The sequence below is a fragment of the Accipiter gentilis genome, unplaced genomic scaffold, assembly GCF_929443795.1.
Source record: "Accipiter gentilis unplaced genomic scaffold, bAccGen1.1, whole genome shotgun sequence".
NCBI lineage: Eukaryota > Metazoa > Chordata > Aves > Accipitriformes > Accipitridae > Astur > Astur gentilis.
Genome location: NW_026060910.1, coordinates 217,582 through 245,262, shown reverse-complemented (window position 1 = coordinate 245,262; position 27,681 = coordinate 217,582). Strand labels below are relative to the sequence as shown.

The window sequence follows — 27,681 nt, the reverse complement described above, 5'->3', positions numbered from 1 at the left end:
CCAAAGATCTCTCCTGGCCTGTATCCTGGTAATCAAAGAGATTGCGCTCTGTTCGTGAGGCACCTCTGGCTGCAAGATTGTGCAAGGCCATGTGCTGCGTAACTTGTGGCAGGGACCGATGCTGGGGGCATGAAGGCAAGCGCGCTTCTAAAAGCATAAAACTCCGTTTCATTTCAGAGCGCAGCTGAGCCACCCCGCTCCTCAAGACTCTGCCATCTGCACCGCTGTGGCTGGGACCGGGCAGTGCTGCACATCCCAAAGGCCACCAAGTCACACCCGTGTCCCTGCTGCTTTGCCGGGAGCTTCTGCGATGCAAGCGATGTTCTGGGGGCTGATCTCTTGGACTACAGCTACCCCGTCCCTGACCGGCAGCTGGCCAGGAGGGTTGTGTCCAGGGTGGAATTCCACCTCTCTGACAAGAACCTGGCCAAGGATGCTTTCCTCCTGAAACATGTCCAGAAGAACAAGATGGGCTTTGTCAGCATCAAACTGCTGACGTCCTTGAAGAAGGTAGGCAGCGCGTTGCGTTGGCCAGCCGAGGTGGGAAGTGGCCTCCATGTGGAAGACGCCTGGATGTCTGGGTGTCTGGGTGTGCTCTGGCTGTCTGCCATGGCCAAAACACTGCTGTGTTATCAACAGCTTTCTAGCTACCAGTACAGAGCACAGCACTACGAGGGCTGCTGTGGGGTAAAGGAACTCCAACTCAGCCAGATCCAATACAGAAGGAAAGTGGAGAAACAACAGAGGGAACAGCCCAGGGACACAGAGCCCCAGGTCTCATCTGGCCGCTCCTGTGACGATACGGTGTATGCAAAATCAAATACCTGAAGTGCTCCCTTAGATGCAGTTTACAGCCAGGGGACAAGAAGGTGGCAGTTCTGCATTTTGCAGCTCCCAGGCTGATGGCAGAGCCAAAGCAAAAAAAACAAACCCCAAACCAAACCAACCAAGAGAGGTAAAACTGGAGCGCAGGGAGCAAATGCTTTTCTTTCACCTTAGGCCAACTGCTTGGACGCTCTCTATGCTGCCCTGCCGCAGAGGGCATCCCTCTCGTACCAGTAAGAGACATAAGAGTGAATTAAAGCCAGGACCCCAAACCAGACCAAAAACCCGGTTGTGATCAAGAAGAAAGTGGAGAATGCATCAAATATAACAGAAAATTATTTTGGACATTCCCAGTTTACATTTGAAAAAAAGAGAAAAAAAAAAGAGGAGGAATTAGGTATTAAAAGAAGAGCACTGAATGATAAAGCCATAGCAGTCCCTCTACCACTACAAACCCACACCCCCACACGCACGTACTCACACAGACTGAACACCACCAAACTCCCCTTGACTGTGACGTTCACCTCAGCTTGCTGGTCTAGAGATACTGAATGCCTGAAGCACACCAAGGATAACTGAAAACATCCGCATGGCTTTAATGGGAATCCTCCAACTGAAACAAAGCACTTTCTCCCTCTGTCTGTGTTGGCACATCCCCGAGTCACGCTCTCACTCCTCTCCTTCAAAGTCAAGATTCCTAAACGTGAAAAGTGGGAGTGGGGAAAGGCGAAGGGAAGAGAAAAAGAGGGAGAGCATCATCAGTGGAAGACCTGCCAGCTGCTGCTGATTCAGCCCTGTTTGGGGGACCACCCCAGCAGAGAGGAGCTGGTTTGCATGCCACGGTCCTCACTGCCTGTTCCCAGGGACAGGCCGTTTGCTCAGCCTTGCCGGCCAAAGCGTGGGAAAAGCGTAGGTGTGCGCTGTCGCTTGCTGAGGAGCACGGTCACGATCACATGCAATCCTTTACCTTTTTCCTCCCTGGATTCAAAGGGTTTCTGTCTTCAAAGTGAGAGCCTTCCATATGGTCGTTTGTGACATTTCATCCAGGATAACAATCTCAGAAGGATCAGTCCTGCAATAAATATTTTACATAGCAATCCGTGATTATGGGAACTGATGCCACCAAGGGCATTAGCATCAGCAAGAGGAACAGCGGAGCCCCGAGAATCAAAGCTCCGCATAAGCGTGGGAGGTTTTGCTGGATGAGGAGTTTTGGGAGGCAAGCCGGGGAGCTGCAGAGCAACAGCTCTGTGCAAAGGCTCTTGCTGGGGCTTAGCCCCGGTCCGGGTTCCTAAGCCACTGCTGGTACAGATCACGCCTGCAACTCCTCATGTGTTAAGTATGAGGATCTCCAGCTACCGTAAAAGCACCGATGAGGCAAGGTCTGGGGATCAAACGCGAGTGCTGCAGCCACTCTGCTTGCGGTCAGAGCCTTGCAATCACTTCCTGCAGCCCTGCCCCCGAATTCGATTTTCCCACCAAGCTGCCTGCTGGTTTCTGTGGGATGCCCCACAAAGAGGCAAGTGGAGAAAACTCTGCCAAACACCATCAAGCTAATCTTGCCGGGGGTCCTGGCGCTTGGTGGGGCTTTACCCGTCACTGCTTTGCTTTGGGATATCCACGTTACTGGTCTTCCCCACGTTCAGCTGAACTGAACTTGCAGCAGCAGCAGCTTCCATGGCCCTCCTGGACTCCTGATGTAAAAAAGGGACAAATCACGTTCTCTGTCTTTGATCAAAGTGGAGATAAGCTGAATGCCCAGCACAAACTTAGCAGTCTGCCCTCCGCTTCTGCCCCTCGGCAGCTATAGGTATTAGTGCAGCAGGGGAGAAACCGTTCACTCCAAAGATTTCGGGGCAGGGGGACTGTGTGTTCAAAACATGATTATGAGCAAGTCTTGCCAGCAGCAGCAGCCGCAGCAGCATCTAATAATAATCATCATAATGATAATGACCTTTGTGAAAAACGACTCGTTTTAAAAATTACACCTGTATTCAAGCGTTCAGCTCACTGCTACTTGAGGAAACAAAGGTTACAAAAGTTACAGGCTATTGGGATCTATTTCGATTGAGTGCTGATCTTCCCCCAACATTTCCAGACAAGCTGTAAGAGAAACAGGCAATCTCACAGACACACGGAGATGTCCAGCCCCGAGGACACAGCAAGCCTTACCTCTTCTTCTTCTCCAGCTTCATTTCTGGCATCGTCCAACTTCTTCTTCCTTTCTGGCATAAGGTCATCCAGAAAGCTGAGCTCTCGCTTTGAGAAGCAGAAATCCATCGCTTTCCGGACAAATACGAGAGCCAAAACCTTCACGAATAAGAGGGAAGATGCGGTGAGCTCAGAGACGATGCCACCTCTCACAACAACGCTGCAAACACCCCGCTGCCGAGCGGTGGCAGCTCTTACCATCATGGGAAAGATGATGGCGGCACGGGACACCTTGATGGTCCAGAGCAGGACGAGGCAGGTCAGCTGGATCGCCGTGAAGAAATGCACCTTTCGCAAGGGCACGTGCCGCAGGTAGATGAAATCCGGCTGGTGTTTCGCTGGCATCCAAAACAGCTTCAAGCGATCAAAGAACTGCGAAATAAAAGGGAAAGGTTGCCACCTTGGGACTGCGGCAAGTTGCTGGCCCTCTCGAGACGTGGAGGCACTTTGCAGCATCTCGCTTGCCATCAGAACTCCTGGATCCCACCGCATTCCTCCTGGGAGCAGCACCCATTTTCCCTTCGCTCCATCTAGCAACCGGCTTGCCCCTGAGAGCTGCCCACCAAACGGCAACTATTCCATGCCATTCCATTATTAGCATTTCTCGGCCCACTGAATCCCCCCGCGAGGATTTCCACCAGTGGTAGAAACTGCCTTCCCTTTGCACCAAATTCCCCCGCTTTTCACGTAACCAAACACTGACCTGCCCTAAACCCTGCAACAGAGAGCGCTGAACTTGCCTGGTCCTCCCAGCCCTATCTACCTCCTGTGCCTCCACCAATCTCTTTCTTACACAAAAGAGTTTCATTGCTTGCTCTGCGAGAAGTTTTTCCCATGCCACTGCTTTTTTCCCTGCTGCTACAGAGACAAAATACCAGGGAGCCGACATGCTGCACGCTGTAAAAGAGTCTGTACCTGAATTCTTCTGAGCGATGACACACCCATGTAGAGAAAGACGCCATAAAGCACAGGCATTGGTATAAACGGGGGGGGGGGGGGGGGGGGGGGGGGGGAAGAAAAAAAAAGAAAGAATGCAATCGTTTCTTTTTCTGTATTGCATTTTCAGTATTACCACCCTCTTCCACAGGCACTGCCTAAAATTGCTTGAAGCTTTCCAGCTTCCATTCAGGCTTAGAGATGGGTCAGATATTAACCATTGTTTTGCCATTTTGTGCGCACGAGTGAGCTAAGGCTCTGCTTTAGGCTGAACTTGGGAGTTATCTCTCCTCAGAATAATCCTATTTTCCAGAAAGGTTGGAGGAAAATAGGCGATTTCACCCGTGCTACCCTATGCCGCATTCTCTGGCGGTAGAAGAAACACTTCTGCCTATTCTTGGGGCAACAGGCAAAGGCCACAGGCCTCCTTTTAGCCTAGAGACGAGATTACTTTGTGGGAGGAACGTGCAAGGAAGCCCACAGGGATGACCTCAGTGTGTTTAGCTCCTGGGAACGGCTGCTCCACGGCATTTGGGGAGCAAATTGCAGCCACTAAAGGGCTGCCTGTTTGAAACAGAGCAGATGTGCTCGTCTGAATATGGTCAACTGTAACCCATAAACATGGGTGGGCCTGAAAGACACCCAAAAATTCAAGCAGTTGCGTTGCTTGCTCGCCTCGAGCACACCAAATGGGGGCCTGAAGGGCTGCAAAACCTAACCGAGGCTGGTTCCCACCGTTGGTCAAGCCCCAAGGGTTGGGACCACCTCCTCCTCCTCCGCTCCACAACTAACTACTCAGGCCTGCAGAGAGGGGACTGTTTTTCTGTAACCTCCAACAAGCTCACGGTTGTTGGGTGGTTTGCATTTTCCTCTCACCTTTAACACGGAAGTGAAGAAGACAGAGCAGCCCATGAGCACAAAGATCAGCAAGCCAGTGACTCTCTGCTCTCGTATCCCCAGAAACTTGGGTTGTTCTCCTGGAGCTGAGCAGTCAGACTCTACTTTGAGGCTATTCACGTGGGTGATGGACAGGACGGTCGCAGCCACAAACCAGGGCAGCCCCATCACAGAGCACACCCCGAGCATCACGGCCACCACAAAAAGGTCCAGGTGGTACCCGCATCCTTTCTGCAGGCAGGAAAACAAGAAACAGAGCATCCCATAGCACAAGAGCAAGGATAACGTCGCAAGTCAGACTCAAACCCTGCTCGAGCACAAGTCAACTTCTTCAGAATTCAAAACAAGAAATGGAAACAAGCAAGGGTGTACGCAGGCTTTGCACAAGCACCTGGCATGAAAATCTGGCAGGAGTTCAGACACAATGGATATGCAGAGCTTGTGCATTAAATACTTCTCCAAAAAACAACAAGCCACAACCCAAAAGCACCAAACCATTTTTTCCACTCACAAAGAAAACTGTACCACTTGCAAGGAAGGTGTGACTCTGAGTTATCCCTGGCAGCGCATCAAAACAATTCATTCCCCACACCTGCTGCTGCTGCCATTTTAAAACAAAAACGCAGTTCTCTATTGCTCCAAGATTAATTTGCTCCTCCAAAAGGTTGCTCATCTGAACTGCCCTGTCACTTGCTCCCTGCATCATCGTTAATCCAGGAGAGCATCCTGCCACGCAGCCTGACCTTGTCCCAAACCAATGCCTTCAGAAAGCATCGGGAATAAGAGCTTCCCCCCAGACCTGCAGCCCAGAAGGGGCTGGAGTCATCTCTCGCAGGCCCTTACCTTCAGCTTGTGCTCCTTCCTGTTCACAATAACGGCACTGATCTGCTGGTCCATGAATATCAAGATGGTGCAGAGCAGAGCTGGGACGAGCGCAGCCAACACCGTCCACCAAGGGTTGGGTCCTATGGGGTTGATGAACCACCCGCGATCGTCTCTGGTAGGCTGCAACAAAGCCCACACATCAGCATTGTCTCCCAGCCCAGGCACTCCACTGGCTTTCATTTTCCCCTCCCTCCTTGCGTCAGAGCACCTCCCAGCCCTGGCTTCATGTCCCCCTCTCCCGGGGGCTTCAGCAGTGCCAGTCTCCTCCTTGCAAGCAGCTCTAGATACTTCCCCTGTAGGTATCTAGTTTTGGGGCCATCTTCTCGTTTCCAGGAGGAAGCAAGGCACTTGGAGGTGGAAGAGGAGATGGTCACACCACCAGCATCTCCTCCAGACTCAGCCCTGCCCTGCCCCGGCATCACCTTGTGGCACCCCCACGTGCCAAAACACCCCGTTACCTTGAACGCATGGGGGACCTGGAGCTTCGGCGATGGGATCCCAACCACAAAGTCAAGGAGCACCATGATGACGATGGTGAGGAAAACAGCAAAGTCGCTCACTGTGGACCGTACCTGGGGCGAGAAACCAGAGGTGAGAGGGGCATGGCAAACAGGGCCGTAAGGTGAGATGCAAGAGTTGCAGACATCCACAACATTAAGGCTGCTTAACCAAATCCCACCACCCCTCTGAGCACATGCAGCCTGATCCCTTGCTTAGATACTGCTGCTGTGTTTGTCCCTGTGAGATCTGGGGTCAGACAATAAAAAAAAGCTTAACTAGGCCAACAAGGGTTGGTTTAAGTCAAAATCTAAAAATAATAATAATAATATTAAAAATAAGAAAACACATGTCTGCCACTACAGCTACACTCACAGCTACAATGGCAACAAGGCACTGAGGCATCCTTTAGTCCTCAAAAGGAAGCTCCTCATTCGAATCTACTTTCCACTCGAGCACATAATGCGCAGAAGGTAGGGGAAAAAAAACAAACCGAAAACCCCAACCCCCAAAACTTTGGGAAACCTGACTTCCTACTACCTGAGGAGAAGAAAAAAAATAAAAAAAAATCAAACCCCAAAAATCTTCAATCTGGGGCAGGTCACGAGGCAGGTGGGAAACGCTACGATGATTTTGCACTCATGGAAATGAGTGTGGGACATCCAAGCTCTTGGAGAGCTTGGCCTGCAAGGCCAACATTTCCCAGCTTGACCAAGGCAGGGCAAATACTGCTTAGTGCTCCAGGAAAGCCATTTTGGGAAACGAGTGCGGAGATGGACACTGGCCACCTCCTTCTACTTACTCTGGTTGGAAAGTAGCGGCTGGTTTTAAACTTCTTCAAGAAGCTTGACAGGGCAAAGGTGGCGAAGAAGAGGATGCAGCACCAGAAGAATACATCAGGGGTGTAGGGGCCGTCGCGTCCACAGGCAGGTCCTTGAAACTCCCCACGCAAATACTGACATTTCTGGAGAAACAGAGCGTCAGGACACAAAGGCAGTGCACGTGCGGCAGGGAAACCTCGCATAGCTAGGGGGTTTTGAGGATCTTGGTCCAAGATCCACGACCCTGTAACTGCTCCTGCCAATGGAGATTTATATTTAATGAGCAGCAGCAGCTGAACAAGTGACACATCGAACTACACAGCGGAGAAATGAGATGTGAGGAGACACCATACGCTAGTAACACATTACAAGAAACACTCATCCAGGTGACACTCTTCCATCAGTTGCTTGCATTCATAGCACTGTGTTTCCTTAACTGCATCTGGCTTCAGTCCTGACATCTTCCCGCAAAAAACAACATGCCAGGCTCTCCCAACCCTGTGAAGAAAACCTCATCAGCTTTCCTAACTAAAAAGTAATTCTTTTAAAAATTATTTTTAAACCTGAAAAGGACTAGGATTCACAGGACTAGCATCATTACATTCACTTCACGGTCCTCCTCAAAATGGGAGAACAAAAGATAACTGACATGACAAACGCCACAGTTACAGACGTTCCTTCCTGGGGGTGCAGTTCGCACACCTAGGAGCTCATGCATGCACGAATGGGTGACGCCAGGCAGCAGCCTTCTTACGTGCCTCTGACCTCAGGAAGAAACAGATAACATGAATACTTTTACTCCATTTGCATCCTGAGGACCAGAGATGAAGCCCAAGATTTGCCTAGATGACACAGTCAGTTCCTTTAAGGGATGAAATTGTTCGTTTGAGTTTGGCTTCAAGGACTCCCACAGCTGGCGATTAACTAAGAGGTATGCTACAGCGAGGAGCCCGACACACAGACTGCAGGACAACTCCTCACGCCAGGCCTCTGAGCTTGCAGTTCTCCGCAGGGCCCGGTGCTGCCTGAGCAGGTGGATGGACTTCCCAGTTCCAGAAATACAAGCTCGTGAATCAAACCCTCCTCAAGCACGCAGGCAAAACTGGCTGCACTTTAGCGAAGCAAACCAACAACGAGGCTTCCTTTGTTTGGGTGCCTCCTGTCTGACGATGCTCTGGGCTACTTTCTCTTCCTGGCAGCAACAGGAATAAGTTGCTCTCATACCTACCAGCTTCTGACAGAGAAAGAGGATGATCTCGTTCTTGCCTGCTAGGACCAGGGGTGGCAATAACGCAGTCTGCCGAGACTGGAAGGGGATGCCTTGGAGGCGGAAACACGCGGGTGTTCATTACTCCTGGGCACTCGGAATCACGGGAGGAGATGATGCCGAAGGGCCTGATCCGATTCACAAACTGACGCACCTTAGGACTGAAAAGGCTTCTCCTTCCACTAACTTACTTTTCTCTGCAACAACAGCCTCAGGAGAGTAACTTCTCCGTAACCCTTTACACTACAGCAACTACAATACTTAATCCTAATGTACCTTACAAGAAAACTACTGCGGTCTTCTCTACTAGAGGGCCAAGGCTGCTGCGCCTGTAAGGAGCGCTTTACGTTTTATTAACCTTTTGAAACAACGCACTAGCTTTCCTTGCAATCGCATTACGTGGGCTTCCTGGGACTTTATATATGCACGTTCGTTTTCTCTGGCTAAATCTGATTTGGAACGCAGGGGTGGCCATCTGAAAACACTGCAAAACATTCTTTTTACATACATCAGTTCTCTGGTGAAGGCAACAACTGAGGAGGATCTTCAGCTAATGTAAAACTGCGAAGCTCAGAGGAGTCGTACTCCAGCTAAAGATCTGCGCACTACTAGGCAGGAATGTCAAATTAAGCAATGCCCAACAGATACAAGTCATTGGACCTTTTCTTTTACAAGTAGGAAAGAAAGGGTACACAGAAAGATAGTGGTCTGTAGAAAATGGATGTAAATCATCAAGATTTCCAAGGATTACTCGAATCGCTTCCTGGAGAGGCCAAAACAAGAAAGGAAGGAAGAATATTAACAAGATAGCCACAATCCCACCGCCAAGTACAGTTTTCAGGCTTGGGAAAAAAAAATAACATTACAGTTTGCAGGAGTCATGGAAGAGCAGGTTCCAGATATTTTGCTTTTCCTCCTCCCCTTCTTCCCCCTGCTCCCTCCCATCACCTTAGAGCACGCTGCCCTAACAGATTCACAGAAACTGAAGTGAACGAATATCTTAACCCTGAATTAACATAGAAGCAATACTATGGAGAGTGGAGGTGTGCTTTTAAATTTAACAAGTTCTACATTTAAGAAGCCTCCTCCTTGCCAGCACAACACATGCAAGTATTGACCTGTTTCAAAAATAAACATATTCCCCTTTTTCGGAATATTGACCCAATTCAGTTACAAAGGAACTGTAATTCAGCCCCAACAAACTCCTGCTTTATAAACGGGAAACTTTTTCTAGGAATACCTTTTGTTGGGAAGTGGCTTGCTGAAAAAGGACATGGGCCTGTGGAAAAGTTGTGCGAGCAGAGTTCTGTGTGAAAGAATGTCAGTTTGAGCAACAAGACTAGGCCTTGGCTGAAAATAGCTGGCTTTACTGATATTGGGAGGAAAACAACAGCTGGTCTCGCTGTTATCAGGAGAAAGACAGGGACGGTGTGACCTTGGCATAACTTCACAAGTAACTTTTGAAGAAGTTCTCATGAGAAAGTTACTGAACACGCGTAGCTGCCAACCACAAGTGGGTGTGTTTTAGTAATGAATAAACATTAGCAATGTACCAATCATATTAGGACTAGTAGGCATAATTATCGCAAACTGTATAAATATGAGCTATCCGTGCAAATAAAGTTGAATCACTTCTATCACTCATATTGGGTCGACTTATGTGCATTCCTCCGCCGCTCCAACAAATGGCGCCCGAACGGGGACCGAAGAAAGGGGAATTGGAGCGACGGACACTGAGAAGCACCGGTAGCAGCGACCGGGGGGCAAAAGATTAACCGAACGCTGATCGTCTTGGTTGGTGTGTTAACTCTCGTGCCTGGACCGTCCAAAAGGGGTTCGCCGTCAGTGAGGGCTACTGGAAAAAGGCTGCAAAGACTTTTTAACCGAGGTGCCTTAATCAAGGTAGCACCCAGGAGTATCAAGAAGCCGGCCGGCAATGGATCAAGAGGTAGCCCTAAAATTATTACAGTGCTTTTTAGAAAAGCGGGGAGTAAACTGCATTAAGCAAATTTCGGGGTTAGTCGCGCTGGGTCGCGTTAAGGGATGCTTTAAGAATCCGGATTTATTATTTAAGGAGAGTGAATGGCGTAGATTAGGAGACGTATTATGGGATATGGTAACTGATGATGATAAATCAGCTAAAAAACTAATGAAGCAAGGACAGAAACCTTTCAATTAGTGTGGGTACAGCTTCTGAGCTTAGTACCTGGAATGCTATCGGAACCTCCCTATGGGACGAAATTAGTGACGGGTCTAAAGAAGTTAAAGATCTTGTAACTTTATGGAAATTGATTAAGACAACTCTAAGAAATGAAAGCAGATCGTAAAGCGTCTGCGTCTGCTTTTGCTGCTCTCTCTCTCCAACCGCAAGCGAAAGGGAAAAGCGGGGAGAAAAACATAATGCAGCGAGAGAGACTTTTTGGAGCTTGTTCGCCTACTCTCGTGCCCTTGACTTCTGCTCCACTCCCTGGGACTGCCGATATTAATCGGCCATCCGACAGTTCCCAAGCCTCCCTAACCGTACGATTAAAGGAAACCCTACAGAATCAGGGAGTGAGTAAAAATCTGCCTACGAAAAACCAGCCCTCAGATACCACCGTTCAACATGAACAAATTATACCTAGCATACACCCTGATTCAAATAATGCAAACAAGGACTTGGCTACTCTGATAATAGAACAAAAAGAGACAATGTTAGAATTGTTAAAGGAAATGGGGAAAAGAGACGGGGAAACCAACCGCACCCGTGACAGACGCGGAGCCGCCTGTAATAGCCGCTGCAGAAGAAAGGCAGAGACATTGGAGGGGTGTAATAACAGATGCCATTATAGAAGGGACTATGCTCTAAGCATTCCCAAGTTATTGCATCAAATGGACAGAAAAAATGGGAGGTGTTTGACTGGAAGGTCATTGAGAAATTAAGGAATGCTGTGAGTCAGTACGGAATCAAATCTGCGTTAACTCACCAAATACTGCAATTCATTTTTTCTGCTGATACGCTGATACCTCAAGATATTAAACAGCTAGCACAGTTGATTTTGACACCCGCCCGAATGTTAGTGTTTTTCTGGCAGTGGGAGAAGCTCTGTGATAGGGAACAAGCAACATCACGACAACAAACAGATCCCCTATGGGGAGTAACCATGCAGATGCCGATGGGTGCTGGACCCTTCGCATCAGGGAACGCTCAGTTACAATGTGTCACTGAGGTTCATCATCTATCACAGATCTTGGCGTATCAAGCTTTTCTTACCGTACCAGACAATATGTACAGCCATGCTTTTACCCAGGTGAAACAGGAGAATACAATTTATGACCACCCTGACATGAACGAGGGCATGAAAGAAAACACGTTCAAAATACTCGCTTTTGAAAATGCTACTGAAAAGACACGCAAAGCATTGTGTAATTTGCCGAAAAATGCAGACATCGTTGATATGATAGAATACACGGATCGATCAGTGGACTCACAGAAAGTAGCCTATGCTGCCACAGCTCTCCAAGGAGCTACAAAGAAACACAAGGCCAGTAAGACACCCTTGGTCAAGTGTTCTAACTGTGGCAAACGTGGACACATTAGGAGCAAATGTACAGGTACTGTTAACAGTAAGTGCTGCAACAAGTGTAAGAAAGATAACCATACCACCAAGAATACAGGAAGAAGGGAAACTTTACACCGACCGCGAAGGCCCCTCGCGCGGCGACACGAATGCAAGGGGCTTGAGCTGCCAGCCCTCAGGCAGCCTCGCAACCACCAGATCCGCCACCGCAGGAAGCTCCAGAGTGGATGTGGAAACCGCAGTCAACATAAAGGGACCATTGGGGTTTGGACTTAGTGCATTTTTAATGGGGCAATCTTCAACAGCTCTAGAAGGAATTCTGGTGCTCCCAGGGCTTATTGATGCAGATTATTGTGGGACTGTGAAAATTATGATTCATGTTTTAATCCTTCCTGTTTCTATTCCTAAAGGTACCAGAATAGCACAATTAGTTCCATTCAGGTCGTGTGTTCCGAACCCAGGTGAAGTACAACGTGGAGATGGTGGATTCGGCTCCCCAGGGAAACCGCAGGTATACTTTGCCATGGACACAACAAGAGGTAAACCAGAAAAGGTAGTGCAATTGGAAGGGCCCGATGGAGTTGTTGTCAAGAAACCGATGACAATCAATACAGGTGCTGATGTTATGATTATTTCACAATGCATTTGGCCTCCATCATGGCCATCGATCAATCCAAACTTTGGTATTGCAGGGATAGGGGGCACACAAGCCACCTTAGTAAGTCAGCTACCAATTACATTTGTGTTCCCCGATGGTGAACACATTACGACGTGTCCGTATGTCATGACTACCCCAACTGAATTGTTTGGCCTCGTAGGCCATGATTTATTGAGCCAAATGAAGGCAATGTTAGTGACGCATCCTTTTTAGGAGCGGTCACTGAGGGGTAGCCGATTCTGAAAATTAACTGGAAAACAGATGAACCTGTTTGGATTGATCAGTAGCTGCTAAATTCTGAAAGGCTACTAAAAATACAAGGGTTAGTTGAGGACCAGTTGAGAGCGGGACAAGTTGTTCCTTCTACTAGTCCATGGAATACATCAATATTTACCATTCCCAAGAAAAGTGGGAAGCGGAGACTGTTACATGATCTCAGAGCTGTGAATGTGGTGATGCACAGTATGGGAGCCCTGCAGCCAGGTTTGCCATCTCCAGTTATGCTTCCAGAAGAATGGGATTTGTTAATTATAAATCTAAAAGATTGCACCCAGATGGCGCTGAACGGTTCGCCTTTTCGGTACCATCGATTAACAAGGCAGAACCCTATAAGAGATACCATTGGGTCGTGTTACCGCAATGAATGCGCAATTCCCCCACGATGCGTCAGGTGTATGTGGCCTGGGCATCAGAGCCTGTAAGAAAGCAGTTACCTCAGTAACTTGCCACAGGATGAGATTTTAACTCAATTGCAGGACATCTTAAGCCATCGCGGAGTAATAATCACTCCTGAAAAGGTGCAAAAGGCAGCACCTTGGAAGTATTTGGGGTGGCACATAAATGCTAGCAATGTTAAACCTCAGAAGGTTCAAATAACATGAGAAATTTCAATGTTACATGATGTCCAGAAGCTTGTGGGAGATATCCAGTGGGTGCGGAATCTTTGCGGTATCACTAATGGCAATATGACCCCTCTGGTAGAACTCTTGGGTATGAGAACACTGTGCAGATGAGAAACGGGAAATGACAGAGCTGACCAATTGGTTGCAGCGCCACGGGAGCCTCCTCCAGGGAATCGTTTTCAACAAAGCATGGCAATCGCATGCGTTCTTGCACCAACCCGCTAGGATGTTAGCAAAGCAATTTGACTTACCACTTACTGATGCCCAAGGTATCGTTAAAGCATGCCCTGATTGTCAAAAGGAAGGGCTCGGCTTGGGCTGTGGGGTTAACCGACGAGGTCTTTTGCCATTGCAGTTGTGGCAAATGGATTTCACCCATGTCATGTGGTTTGGTGCAAAGCATTCTGTGCATGTGTGTATTGATACCTATCCTGCTGCCATGTGGGCCACGGCACGAACTGGAGAAAAGGCCTTACATATTGAATGACATCTTCACGCTTCTTTTGCAGTACTGGGTGTGCCTCAAGAAATTAAGATGGACAACGGCCCAGCCTATGGTTCTACACGATTTGCTCGATTTTGTAATTTGTGGGGAATTCACCACGGTACCGGTATTCCACATCTTCCCACAGGACAGGCTATTGTCGAATGGGCCAACCAAACCCTAAAAGAACATGCTGCAAAAACAAAAAGGGGGAACCCAGGGCTTACTCCCAGAGGAACGATTGGCCAAAGACTGATTTGTGCTAAATTATCTTAGATTGACAGGTGATCACAAAGACCCACCAATGGTAGTGCATCATGTTCTTTTACAGGCAGAAAGGACGCAACAAAGTACAGGAATCATGGTAATGTCTAAGGACCCAGAATCCAGGAAATGGTGCAGATCAGCAGAAGTAAAACTTACTGGGAGATCCTTGCTAAGTGGGACAAGCCATGGCTTCGCACTGATGCTGGACCCGGAATTGTTCCAATGGCGACTGGCACGGCACCGGCAGGTGCTGGAGCCACTGATCTGACAGATTCTAACTAATAGAGTATTACTAGTGGACACGGAGTCCTTCAGAGAGGTTTTCAGAACAGCGTGCCTTATTGTATATAGAACCTGCTTTAGGTAAAAAGTGTGTAAAGCATAATTTGATTAAACATAGTGTGATTACGGGAAGACAGTGTGGGGTAAAAGTTAAAGCCAAAATTAGGGGTAAGGTCTATTTCCATTAATAACCTGGGAACGAGGTTGATTGTGTTTCCACAGATACAGGCCCACGATGGACTCCTGTTCGATTTGCATGACCATCATCATCTGGAGCATCATAGATGATGTGGCAATATGAATACTACCTCAGCCAAAAACTAATGTATAGGTCACCTTGGCTAACATAACAGGTCAAGATTCTCTGTGCATCGCAACTGTATCGTAAAGCCCATGAACCAATAGACAAGATGGCTATGACTCGTGCAGCGCGCCTGGCCAGCGAGCGCATGCGTCATAGATTGCAACCGAGGCGGACTTTTGGCACCCGCTGGCCACGGGTGCTAAAACCCTTTCCTCTGCAAATGTATAAATACTGGGATTTTCCGAAGAGCATCGGGCTGGTGTACAGTGAGGCCATCGTTGCCTCTGTGGGGACGCCCATGGAAAGCTGGCACCTACCGATTGCTGGGCTGAGTTCGTGGAGCAAGATGGCACAAGAATGTATAGATGGTTCATTTTCCTCATGGTCTGGGTCATTAGGGGTAACGGGTTGGCTCAAAGAATTATGGGCATTATTGTAGTTACTGTGATTTTAGCTATTGTAACAGTTTTACCTTGTTCAGCTTATTAAGGAAAATGGCATCCCAAGTTATTAAGCAAGCCTGGATTGCTCAAAAACAAAAAGAGGGAGAAAGATTTAAACGGAGACCTACAGTGGATTCAACCTTGTTGTGGTATTACAAATACAGACTTACAGCCGCTGCTGGATTTATTGTGGGGCAGCGGTACCTTAACTTCTACAAGACAACTAAGTGCACTGGGATGGCAAGCCTTGGCAGCAATTGGACAAAAAAAAAAAACCAAAAAAAACAAAACAAAACAAAAAAAACCAAACCACAACAAAAAACCCCCATCACATCATCCATGTCTGGCAGATACGTTCCCGATTTACCCATAAATTTGAAACCTTATGCTGAGATTGATATGGAACACACTGACTGTAGTAAGCAGCATGACAGTGACACCGGTGATTGATCCACATCGGTTAACACCATGGGACAGTAAGAATGTTTGGGTGTCACTAGCTAAAGCTATTAATCAAACCTCTTTTTGTGTGCTTATGTATTTTATTAGGTATAATGTTGTTTTTACTGTGTTTAATTAATTGTGTTCACAGATCTTTGCAAAGGGCAATACAGCAGGTGTTAAAATTTTACCTCAATCTATATACAAACAAATAGATTGGCTGAAGAAACATACACAAAGATCCAGCAAGAAACTAGTTGGTTTGATGGAGTGTTACAATCAATATTCGGCGGGATAACACTATGGGTAATGTCATTGATTAAGGAAGCCTTATGATGGTTGGGTATATTGATATTAATCTGTGTAATAGTTAGAATTCCGTATGGGTGCATGATAAAAGGAGTCTCAAAGCTGACACACCAAGCTCTACTCGCACAAAAAGAAAAAGGGGGAATTGTTGGGAATTGGCTTCATGAAAAAGGACATGGGTCTATAGAAAAGCTGTGCGAGCAGAGTTCTGTGTGAAAGAATGTCAGTTTGAGCAGCAAGACTAGGCCTTGGCCGAAAATAGCTGGCTTTGCTGATATCAGGAGAAAAACAGGGACAGTGTGACCTTGGCATAACTTCATAAGTAACTTTTGAAGAAGTTCCCATGAGAAAGCTACGGAACATGCATAGCTGCAAATCACAAGTGGGTGTGTTTTAGTAATGAATAAACATTAGCAATTTGCCATTGTTGTCCAGGCCCATTGCCTTTTCCAGTCTGGCCCATTTCCAGCTTGGGGGTGCTCTTAGGATTAGTCTGGAGGCAAAGATCACACTGTTGTGCGATCGCACTGCCTCACCGTGGCGTATAAATTCCTAGCCACAATTTCTCCTATCAGATGATTATACAGGGCTTCTGTTCCCCAATGTCTTTTCCTATGTTCCTCCCCTATCAAATGCCATAATAAGCAAGAGGGAACGATTAGCTTTCCCTGTGGGGTATGAGCCCAACCCTCTTCATTATATGACCCTTCTAAACCTGTAATGAGCTTTTGATCTTCCTTAGTGTATTCTGGCTTACCTTCTAGGGAAATCCACCTATCAGGAATTAAGGCCCCTTCTGTTTTTACCTGTGTTTTGGCCACTTGTTTTGCCTCTCTGTCCGCCAGCTCGTTCCCTTTTTCCAAATCTGAGCTCGCTTTCTGGTGTGCCTTAATATGCATAATTGCTACTTTCTTAGGGAGCTGGACAGCTTCCAGTAACTTCAGAATTTCTTCTGCGTGTTTGATATTTTTCCCTTGAGAACTCACTAGTCCTCTCTCCTTCCAAATTGCTCCACGTGCGTGTACAACTCCAAAGGCATATTTTGAGTCTGTATAAATGTTCACAACTTTGCCCTGGGCCAATTCCAGGGCGCGGGTTAGAGCAATTATTTCTGCCTTCTGTGCGGAGGTGTTCCTGGGCAAAGCCCCAGATTCTATTACCTCTTGGCTGGCAGTGACGGCGTATCCCGCGTGTCGATTACTGTTTAGGACGTAACTGCTTCCGTCTGTGAAGCGAGTTTCCCCGTTTTCCATGGGGCCGTCTTTCACGTCTGGGCAACTGGCGTACGTTGCTTCGATGGTTTCCAAACGGTCACGATGTACCGGTTCTCCTGTGTTCCTGCTGAGAAAAGAAGCTGGGTTGACAGTGTTAGCGACTACAATCTCCACGTCATCCCGCGCTACCAATATAGCTTGATATCTCAGGAATCTTTGTGGAGAGAGCCAGTGTCCGCCTTTTGCTTCCGGTACTGCTGATACTGCGTGAGACACCAGAACAGTCATCTTCTGGCCCAGAGTAAACTTTCGGGCTTCCTGTGTATTTAGTATCACAGCCGCAACCGCCCGCAGGCATCCAGGCCAACCTTTTGCAGTCGTGTCTAACTGCTTAGAGAGGTAGGCAACTGCCCATCGATACGGGCCCAGGTTTTGTGCTAATATTCCCAGAGCAATGCCCTGCTTCTCATGGGAGTAAAGAAGAAACAGCTTACTCACATCTGGGAGTCCTAAGGCCAGGGCCGACATCAAAGCCTTTTTCGGTAGCTCAAAGGCTCGTTCGGTCTCCTTATTCCACTCAAGGTGTTTCTGCTTAGTGGCTGTCAACGCATACAGTGGTTTAACAAGCAATCCGTAATTATAGATCCACAATCGGCACCACCCTGTCATTCCCAGAAAAGTCCATAACTCTTCTACTGTCTGAGGTCTCCCAGTTTGACATATTGCCTCTTTACAGGCCTGTCCCAAAGGTCTTTGTCCCGCACTAATTTCATAGCCCAAATAATTCACTTTGCCTTGCATTACCTGTGCCTTTTTCTTGGATACCCGGTACCCCTGAAGTCCCAGGAAATTCAACAGACTCGCCGCCCACGTCGTACAATCTTTCTCTGTTTTGGTGGCGATTGGGATATCATCCACATACTGCAACAGCTTCCCCTCCTCAGACGGGGTTTCCCAGGATTCCAAGTCTTTCGCAAACCGATTGCCAAAAACGGTAGGCCTATTCTTAAATCCTTGTGGCAAGGCCGTCCAAGTGAGCTGGGTCTTTCGACCGCTCTTGGGCTTTTCCCATTCAAATGTGAGTAAGTTTTGCCTGGCTTCATGGAGAGGGAGGCAAACGAAAGCATCCTTCAAATCTAAAACACTAAACCAAGTCAATTCAGGTGTTAGTACGGTTAACAGGGTCTATGGGTTCGCCGCTACTGGGTAAAGATCTTCAGTTATCTTATGCACCGCCCATAAGTCTTGGACCACCCAATATGACCCATCGGGCTTCCGAACAGGTAATATAGGGGGATTGAATTCAGACTCACACTCTTTTAATAGTCCCAACTGCAAAAATTTTTCTATCACCGGCCGGATTCCTTCTCTGTCTTTCTTCTTTAGGGGATATTGTTTAATTCTTACCAGCTTTTGGCCTTCCTTGATCCTAACTTCAACAGGTGGAACACTTTTCGCTCTTCCAGGTGCATCAGTAGCCCATACCCCCGGGTACACTTGCTTTAAGATGTCCTCATTAATGATTCCTTCTAGGGGGAGACTGGTTAAGGTTAGGCTCAATATTTGAATATTTTGCTGATCTTTTACCTCCAGAGTAATTTCTCCCTTCTTGAATACAATTTTTGCTCCCAATGGTTCCAACAAGTCCCTTCCCAAAAGGGCCTTTGGGGAGTTCGGCATATATAAAAATTTATGAATGCCCCACTGTTTTCCTAATTTATATTCTAAAGGTTTACAAAACTATGCCTTTTCACTTTGGCCAGTCGCTCCTTTCACCGTGACATAATCATTCCCCGGGGCATCAAAGCCTGATTCAAAACCGAGTATGTTGCTCCTGTATCTACCAAAAATTCTACCTCTTGTTCTGTTTTCCCTAGCTTAATTATAACCAGTGGATCCGCTAGGGTAGATTCCCCAGGTTCTCGTCAGTCTCCCTTCACAGAGGCTACTGTTCTTCCTGTTTGAGCCCTCTGATGCTCCTTGTTCCCTGGGCATTCCCTCTACCAATGACTGAATTTCTTACACAAAGCGCATTGATCCTTGCCCAGTCGGGGCAAGTCTCGTCTAGGCCCTCTTCCCCTTTCTTCCCGAATAACAGCCATTAATTTCCTTTGTCCTTGCCTATATCCTTCTTCTCTGTTACTAAACACCCTCCGTGCTTTTGTGGTACAGAACAGAGATGTAGCAAGAAAGGAAAAAAAAGAAGGGAGGGAGAACAAAGGGAGAGAGACACAAAGACTGGAAGAAGGACAAAGGGATGGCAGAAGAAAAAAATAGTGATAGGCTACAGGACAGAGATGGAGGAGTTCCAAAAAGACACAGGGAGCATGACAGAACGAGAGTGAGAAACAAGGGACAGAGCAGGACAGCACTGGAGGAAAAAACAACTGTCATTGATAGGCTGCGAGAGAGACATGGAGGAAGAGAGAAAAGAGAAGGGACAGCTAGCTGGAGAGGGGGATACAGTTAGAAAGGATGGAAGAGGGAAGGGAACAGAGAGAAATACAGAAAAGATGGCAAGAGGAAGCAAGGCAGAGGGACAGCAATAGAAGAAACAAGGGACAGGGATCTGGACAGATGAAGAAAAAAGCAGGAGAAACATACAACATGATACGATGGGACAGAAAGTAACACAGAGCGTCAGATGATAATAATGACAAGAGATAGAGAGAGACTATGAAAAGCACAGGAGGTTGGAGAGAGAGAGAGAAGACATGAATGAAAAGAGTAGAGAGCACCACAAAGGGTCAGGGAAAGAGAAGGACAACAGAATAAAAAAAACCCTCACATATTACACACATGTTATCCACTCATCAAGCCCATTTCAGAGTTACACAGTACCTCAGCCCCTTTAAGAAAAGTAACACATGCGCCCGAGCCCATTTCGGTGCCGCACCACGCCCGAGCCCATTTCGGCGCCGCACCACGCCCGAGCCCATTTCACGGTTCTCTACCTACAGCTCCAATTTCAAAGTTCTGCAATCACTAGAGGAAGGAATGCACCCCCTTTCCATTAACCCAGCAGCAGCTACATTTACCTCAAGGTATCTACAACTCGCCCTTGGATGCCTAATTCCAACAGACACTTTCACTTACTTCAACAGCTAAGTTTACCTATGGGCACTAAACGCCCATGCTTCCCTCTACGCTTCCCTTTGTGATTGCCATTAGTACTGTAATTCCCACAAGGACACATAATTACCTGTCTTTTTTACATTTTATTTTTAGTGCTTCATTTGGTCCATTACTCATTCCACATAGATTCAGCTATGTCAGTATTTCAATCCAATTCTACAATGTACTTTTTCTACAATATATAGAAAAGACTTATGGCCTCACTCGTCAAATATTTGACACTATTAGATTTAGTCCTCTTTTAATCACTATTTTTACAAATACATGTAAACTCCAAAAATTTAGCATTACCTGAAGAAGAAATGCCACTATTTAGTACCTGCAATGCTCTACGGAGTGGTCTTTTCCACATTCCTCGCTCCCATTACATACATCGCTGCACATCCAGAAGTTTTACTCCCTGAGGTGACATTACCGCCATGATCCCTGTTCCCGGGCACCAAACGAGTGACCTCCAATCATCTTGACAGACCGTCCACTTCCACACCTCGACACAAAACCAGAAATTGAAAAATATCATTACATCACAAGCTACAAAGAGCAACCAAATATTTTACAAACCCACCACAGACAAATACAGTTACACTCACGCACTTCACAACCCTGGCCTACTCCATGCTGGCCATCTAGTCCAACTCCCCCCACAAAATCCTCAACTGTCTTCCAAAGACCATCCACCGAACAACATATCTCTCTGTGCTGACTGGCAATTACCAGGTTCCAGGGGAGCGCTCCACAGGAACACCGTTCCCGGGAGCCTTGGAAAACAAACAAACAAACAAACAAATCGCCCTGCCTTTGAAAACCCAGGCCCGAGGCAGACCCCAGTCCAAACATTGGCAATCAACACTGCTTCATGGAGCAGCTGGGACCAGGGAAAAGAAAAAATAAATGGGGCAGGGGAGGACACACCAAAAACCAACCCATATCCCAGCTGGGGTTTTTTATTCTAAGTTTGGGGTTTTTTTCCTAATTCCCTGAAAAACATCTCAACTCTACATCCAACCTGAAAGGAAAAAAAACCAAAAAGGCTTAACCACAGAACCCTACAAGGTTAGAGACATTCACAACACACCACTCGTTCAGATCACATGAACGCCAGCCCTCACTCTCAACTCATCCATCATACCGTCCACAGGCCTCAAGAGGCCGTCACCCCGTCTGCAGCAGCAGGGGCCTCAAAAAAGCACCCTACCTGCAAAAACCCAGGCCCCAGCCCAACCTCCTTCCAACCAACCTCCCCACAAACTGCCCTTCCGTTACACCAACATTTCAACACGCACCATCATCTCCACCATCCGTGCATTTTCAACCCGATAATTAGCTTTCACAGTGCCACGTGTCACAGTCCAACCTCCGTAGCGCCATGTCACCTAAACGCAAGGTTCCTTCAAGCACCTCTCGTGCCCTGTCATCACCTGCAAAAACAACACACAAAGCTTGTCAACAGACACTTCATCCTCGAGAGAGAAGTCCTCCACCACTCCCCTACCCTGCTTCCCACCTATTCCAAAAATAACACAGCCTCACAGCCAGTGTCCTCCATGACACTTGAAAAAACCAGAGCATCACAAACACAGAGCTGTCCCAAAGTTACCGATCGCTCCAAGACCCATCACGCTGCTACTTAGACCTCAAGGCCTTGACCATTTCTAGAGACTTGCCACAAAGCATCTGCATAAACAAGATGAACACCATTGCCCAGTTCCTGCCTTACTCAATGCTAGTTCACAGTCCAATTGCGATCCCCTCAACTCTGCATGCAAAGAGCCCGAAGTCATTAAACCTTCTACGCTGCCTCTACAATGCCATACAAGACACACACAAACATAGACCCATGTAATTCACATGCAAATGTAATGCCATACAAGGCAGTACTCTTACCTCAGTCAAGGCAAAACAACTCAGAGCCTTGCCATACCAGACAAAACAGAACAGGGCCAATGCAAGAGACTCTCACGTGACAGTCAATACAAGTACAGACCAAAACAATACAAAACCAATACAGAACCATAGAAGGCAAGGCAGTCTCAGGTGGCAATCCATACAAGTACAGAGCACTGCAATACAAAACACAATGCAGGGCCAGGCAATGCGAGACAGTCTCACATGACAGTCGATACAAATACACAACAAAACACCACAGGGCAAAGGCAAATACAGACCAATACAATGCAAGAAAACTGCAAAACACAGCAAAGCAAAGCAGTCTCATAGAGCCACCGGATGCATCTTCCTTCAGAGTCCACTCACAGACTCAACTCTGCTGCCTTCCCCCATCGCTCTGTGGGACACATCCTGTCCCTCCACATCTGAAAAAAAACCAAACCAAACATATTGAATGAGTCACCTGGATGCAGAGCAAGAGCTTCACAACTCCAGAGGTCTTGATTCCATCTACAAAGACCATCTGGAATGCAGCTACAGCCTGTCCTTTTAAAAACAACAACAACAAAAAAACAACACACAACCAAAAAACAAACAAAAAAACAACAAAAAAACCCAACACACACACCCCCCTGCCCACTGTAGGGTTCAATTATATGGAACTTAGTTACTGGCCCTGAAAGTAGCTCATGGTCGCAAGAGAGTTCCAGACACCTTTGAAGGCTCTGAACAGAACAAACAAGAAGATAGAAGAAGAAAGATCCCAATTAGAAAAACACAGGTGCACATTCCACGATAAAGGGAACTTGGCACAACCGACCTCAATTCAGGGGCTTATCTCGACCAGTTGGACTAAGACAAGTTTTGCATGCTCTAACATAGCCAATTATATCCTGTGTGTATGCACGTGTACAGAGCGAGTATAACTAACTGTATCTTATGTTTCTACGCGTGGACAGTATCTCTGTAACCAATCACCGCTTACGCTTGTGCGCGTGGACACCACATGCTTGCGTGCAGCAGCCAATCAAAGCTTCTAAACAACTTAGAGAATTGTGTAAGAATGATCAGCTAAGCTCAATAAAGGGGCGACTTTGATCATCATACTGGTGTTCTATCATCCGGGCCCCGCACGGAGTAACCCTAAACCCTACACCCCACCAACCAAAAAAACCCAGGGCCAAACTTGGAGCCCATCACATGCAAGTCTTAACACCTTAGAGACTCAAATCCGCTTCACTGCCCCTCAACAACCCCTGCCACACGGCTCCAATTGTCTCCGTGAAACACTATCGGCACGGCTGTCCGCGCAGGCCGCTGACGGCTACTCGAGCCGAGATGACTGTACAACCCTCACCTAAACGGTCTAGGCACATCAACGTTTCACCCGTAGACTCTTATCGCTGTTCCACCTACCCCTGACTCCACACCCCCCCAGGCAGAGCAGCTCCAAGCCAAGCACACCGTGTGCAGAACGTCACCACGTGGAACGCCACCAACGAGGTGATTCAACGAGAGAGAAAACTCTCAGCAAGAAGAATGACCCCCGGACGGGAGGCGCCGTCGGGCAAGATGACCTACGGGGCCGCAACCGCGAGGCCAGGAGGCTCCACAGCAGACCCAGAGGAGTCAAACGGAGCGGCCCGTTACAAGACAGCACTGTCAAAACCCAGACGACAGATGCGCCAGAAGCCTGGCGTCGAGACCTAAGGATGTCAGGATGCGGGGAAGAAGTCCCACTCCGAGAAAACGGACGGCTAGAGAGCAGAGCTGCCGATGCAGGCTGAAAAAATGCTGCCATAGAGCACTGACCGGAACCCGCCAAGACCGATCCATGCTTTAGAGCTCCGAGCGCAAGAAAAGAAGCACCCGATTGGCACCAGGCCAATGAGTAAGAGCATTCAAAACCCTAGGGACAGCACCCGAAGCGCATGCCTCGCTCCTCTGGCGCAAAGCGCGACAAGGACATCGAGACCCGAGGAAGGTCTAAGCGCACAAGACAGACTACACAAACTACACGCCACCGCGGACACGGGCTGGAACTGCCCTGCCCGGCACACACGGGTCTCGTGCTGAAAAGCAACCCGCTCCCTTCTCCTGCGCAAAGGCGACTGCTTTGGGACAGCCCTCTCTCCTGCGCTAACTTTAAAAACTCCTCCCTGCTATTCCCAGCTTTGTCCCTTCCTCTCAGCCTGGTCCCTCAACTTAGCTTTCAGAGGGCTGAGGGTCCAAATCCATCCTCCACAAAACCACACGGGCTAACTGGGATGTTCCTCAAGGGGAACATTGCTCTTCAACATCTGCAATGAAAAAACAAACACAAACAAATCAGAAAAGGGAGTAAGCATCCCGCTGGCCAACGCCAACTACTTCCCCAACTCCCCCCTCCTCACAAGTGCCACCGTGTTCACTTCCCCGCTCATTCCAGACTCAGACCCTGCAGCCATCATCACTCGTGGTATCTAAGGTACCGAGAGAAACCACGTTAGCGTGGCACTCGTGAGAAGCCATCGGCCCCACGCTCCTCCTCGCTAACCCACAGCTCACCTGAAACGCTCATCCAATTCAAAGATAGCCCACACAGCACCTCCACAACAGAAGGTAAAGGCTGAACCGAGCAGCCCCATAATACTTTGCTATTCAACACCGACCCGGCCGACGACCGCCTCACCTTCTCGGACCGCTCACCGGCATGCAGCTTTTCGGGAGACCTTATAGCAGACTTCACGGTACGTAAAGGGTGCCTATAAGAAACCTGCAGAGGGACTTTTTACAAGGGAGTACAGCCATAGGACAAGGCGGTAACGGCTTTAGTCCTAAGGAGGGTACATTTAGTTTAGGCGTTAGGAAGACGTTTCTCACTAGGGGTGGCGAGGCACTGGAACGCGTTGCCCAGAGAACCTGCGGATGCTCCCTCCCTGGAAGCATTCAAGGCCAAGTCAGATGGGGCTTTCAGCAACCTGGTCTTGCGGACGGCGTCCATGGGGGAGGGTTGGAACTAGAGGATATTTATGGTGCCTTCCAACCCAAACCATTCTACGATTCTATGACATTCAAATCCAACTGCAAAACTCCTCTGAGAAGGGCTGGTGAACCCTCCTCCCTTTCCCCAGCAGTCCCAAAACTTAAGAAACCCCTTTTCTTCTCCTCAACTGTCAGGAAAGGAACCCCACTGCTTCCTGACACCTCCTGCCCTCAATCTGCACTCCTGAACCCCCTTCAGTGGCTACTCCTCAAGAGCCGCTCTTCTGAGCAACATCCCAAATTCTGGGGGCACCCCCTAACCTACAGCTCCCCAGAGACTCTGAGCTCTGCTACATGCCCACAAAAGAAAGTCAAGTCCCAAGCATTGTAATCTACGAGGGGCCTGCCACCAGCTGCAAAGATTCTAAGGACAACGTGGCATTCTGTGGGCAATGAGGAAAGGCACCCCAAACCCTGAAGGGCACTGTGCCTCACGGCCCTTCTGCTTTCATCAGTAGTACTAAAACTCCATATACAAATACATACAAGATGCTCACCCTAACCCCTGCTAAACAATGTCACCATCAGTCCCGTTAAGAGAGATAACAACTTACACAGCAGAACTGTTAAAAAACCAACGTTCCTTCTTCAATAAAGTTGGGAATTGCAGGAAAACACAATGCATGAAGAATAATAAAAAAAAAACAAACAACAAAAAAAAAACCCCCAAACAATGCATACTATTAAACCATCTTTCTACCCCTGAACTGATGCAGAAACTGACACTAGGCCTAGTAGATGTAGAAATAGAACGTATGTTTAGACTCAGTGTATTGCTAAATAAAAGACTCAGGAATTTGTTAGAAGGTTAACAACTGCCTCCGTAAGTTGATTTACGTAGACAAGCCAAGGACATAAAGCACAAGATTCCTGTGTCTGTAATATAAGACAAAATAACATGCCCTCTTTGAGGAGGTATTCTGTTTGATAAGAAAATATGTTCTGTCTCTTGTGGTGACTGAGCCAAAAGCTAGGTGATAAGCAGAGAAGTTGTTTGTGGGGCCCAGAAGGGGATCGTACTGCGCAAACTCGTACAACAAAGTTCAAACAGCGGACAAGTGAGGAAGACTATGGAAGACCACCAGAGGACTCCAGAAGACCACCGAAGACCTTCAACACGCATGCATAAAGGACATTTACATATGCTAATGACTTCTCGGAAAATCAATGAATATGTATATTATTTCTCAGAAATTTTATGAATATGTATGTAAGGCAGGTATTTAACCTATACAATTAGTCCCAGCCAGAAAGCACATTTGGAGGAGCGATCCTCCGTTCTTCCAGCGCTGCAATAAAGAATACTTAACTCCATCACTGAATGCTCATTTCGAGAAACAGAACACTCGAAACAAAATTACTGACCTGAAAAAAAGAAAGGGGGAAAAAAAAAAGCTGCATACAAGTGTGTCGTGGTTTCAGCCCAGCCGGTAACAAAGGACCACGCAGCTGCTCGCTCACTCCTCCCGCCCCCCTCCGGTGGGATAGGGAGGAGACAGAGGAGAGAAAAGGAAAAAAAAAAAAAGGAACCTCAAGGGTTAAGATAAAGGCAGTTTACTGGGACAACACAAAACAAAATTGCAACAACAACAACAACAGTACTAACGAAAGAGTAAACAAAAAGAGTGATGCACAGTGCAACTGCTCACCACCCGGAACCCAACGCTCCACCACTTCCCCCACCGAAAGTCGAGCGCTCCCCGGGCCCGATCCCCATTTATATACTGAGCATGATATCACATGGTATGGAATAGCTCCTTGGCTAGTTCAGGTCAGCTGCCCCAGCTATGCCCCCCACATCCCAGGTTCCTGTAAAAATTAACTCTATCCCAGCTGAACCCAGGACAAAGTGTTACTTTCTACCACACATGCTGCTGAACCTTGACTGGTCCTGAAGCTCTTACCTCAGGCAGACACCTCTTCCCAAAGGGCTGAGCCAGCTCAAAAGCTGCAAAGCACTCAAGGAAGAACTGAGCACCAACACCAGAGAAACCCAGGAGCACAATGAGCTCCCTCAGCAGAGCCTGTGGCTCAAATACCCCCGAGCCCCCGCCCACCACCCTTAGCACAATCCCCTGGGAAAGGGGAAGGGCAAACCACCAGCAGCTATAAAGTCAGCTGGAGGAGCAGCAGCACTGTTCTCACCTGCCTTAAATTTACAGCAAATGAGACCCTGAACAGAGAAAGTGACCCTTACTGACAACGATGATACCTGCTCCTGTGCTACAGCTACACCTATTGCATCAGCAATGGGACCAGGTAGGGAATTCAACTTAATTTGTCTGGGGCCTAGATAGAAAACAATAGATGCCCTTCCAAACTAGGTAGGAAACTAGCTCATTAAATGCAATGACAATGTTGTTATCAAAAATGATGTGCTTTAGTTTCCTATAAAAAAGCCAAAACACTCTGGGGTTATGCTTCATTTCTA

General features: G+C 47.7%; 1 protein-coding gene across 1 annotated transcript; it reads right to left on the bottom strand.

Annotated features, from left to right (window-relative positions):
* Positions 1-1,025: 1,025 nt before the first annotated feature.
* LOC126037092 (electroneutral sodium bicarbonate exchanger 1-like) lies at positions 1,026-7,435 on the bottom strand. Its single transcript, XM_049797310.1, has 9 exons — positions 7,055-7,435; positions 6,213-6,326; positions 5,713-5,874; positions 4,850-5,100; positions 3,952-4,021; positions 3,235-3,408; positions 2,998-3,135; positions 1,793-1,897; positions 1,026-1,522 (listed from the first exon to the last, which is right to left on the bottom strand). Exons 1-8 carry the CDS (start codon positions 7,274-7,276, stop codon positions 1,892-1,894), a joined length of 1,137 nt encoding a protein of 378 aa, XP_049653267.1. The 5' UTR covers positions 7,277-7,435; the 3' UTR covers positions 1,026-1,522; positions 1,793-1,891.
* Between the last annotated feature and the right edge of the window lie 20,246 nt (positions 7,436-27,681).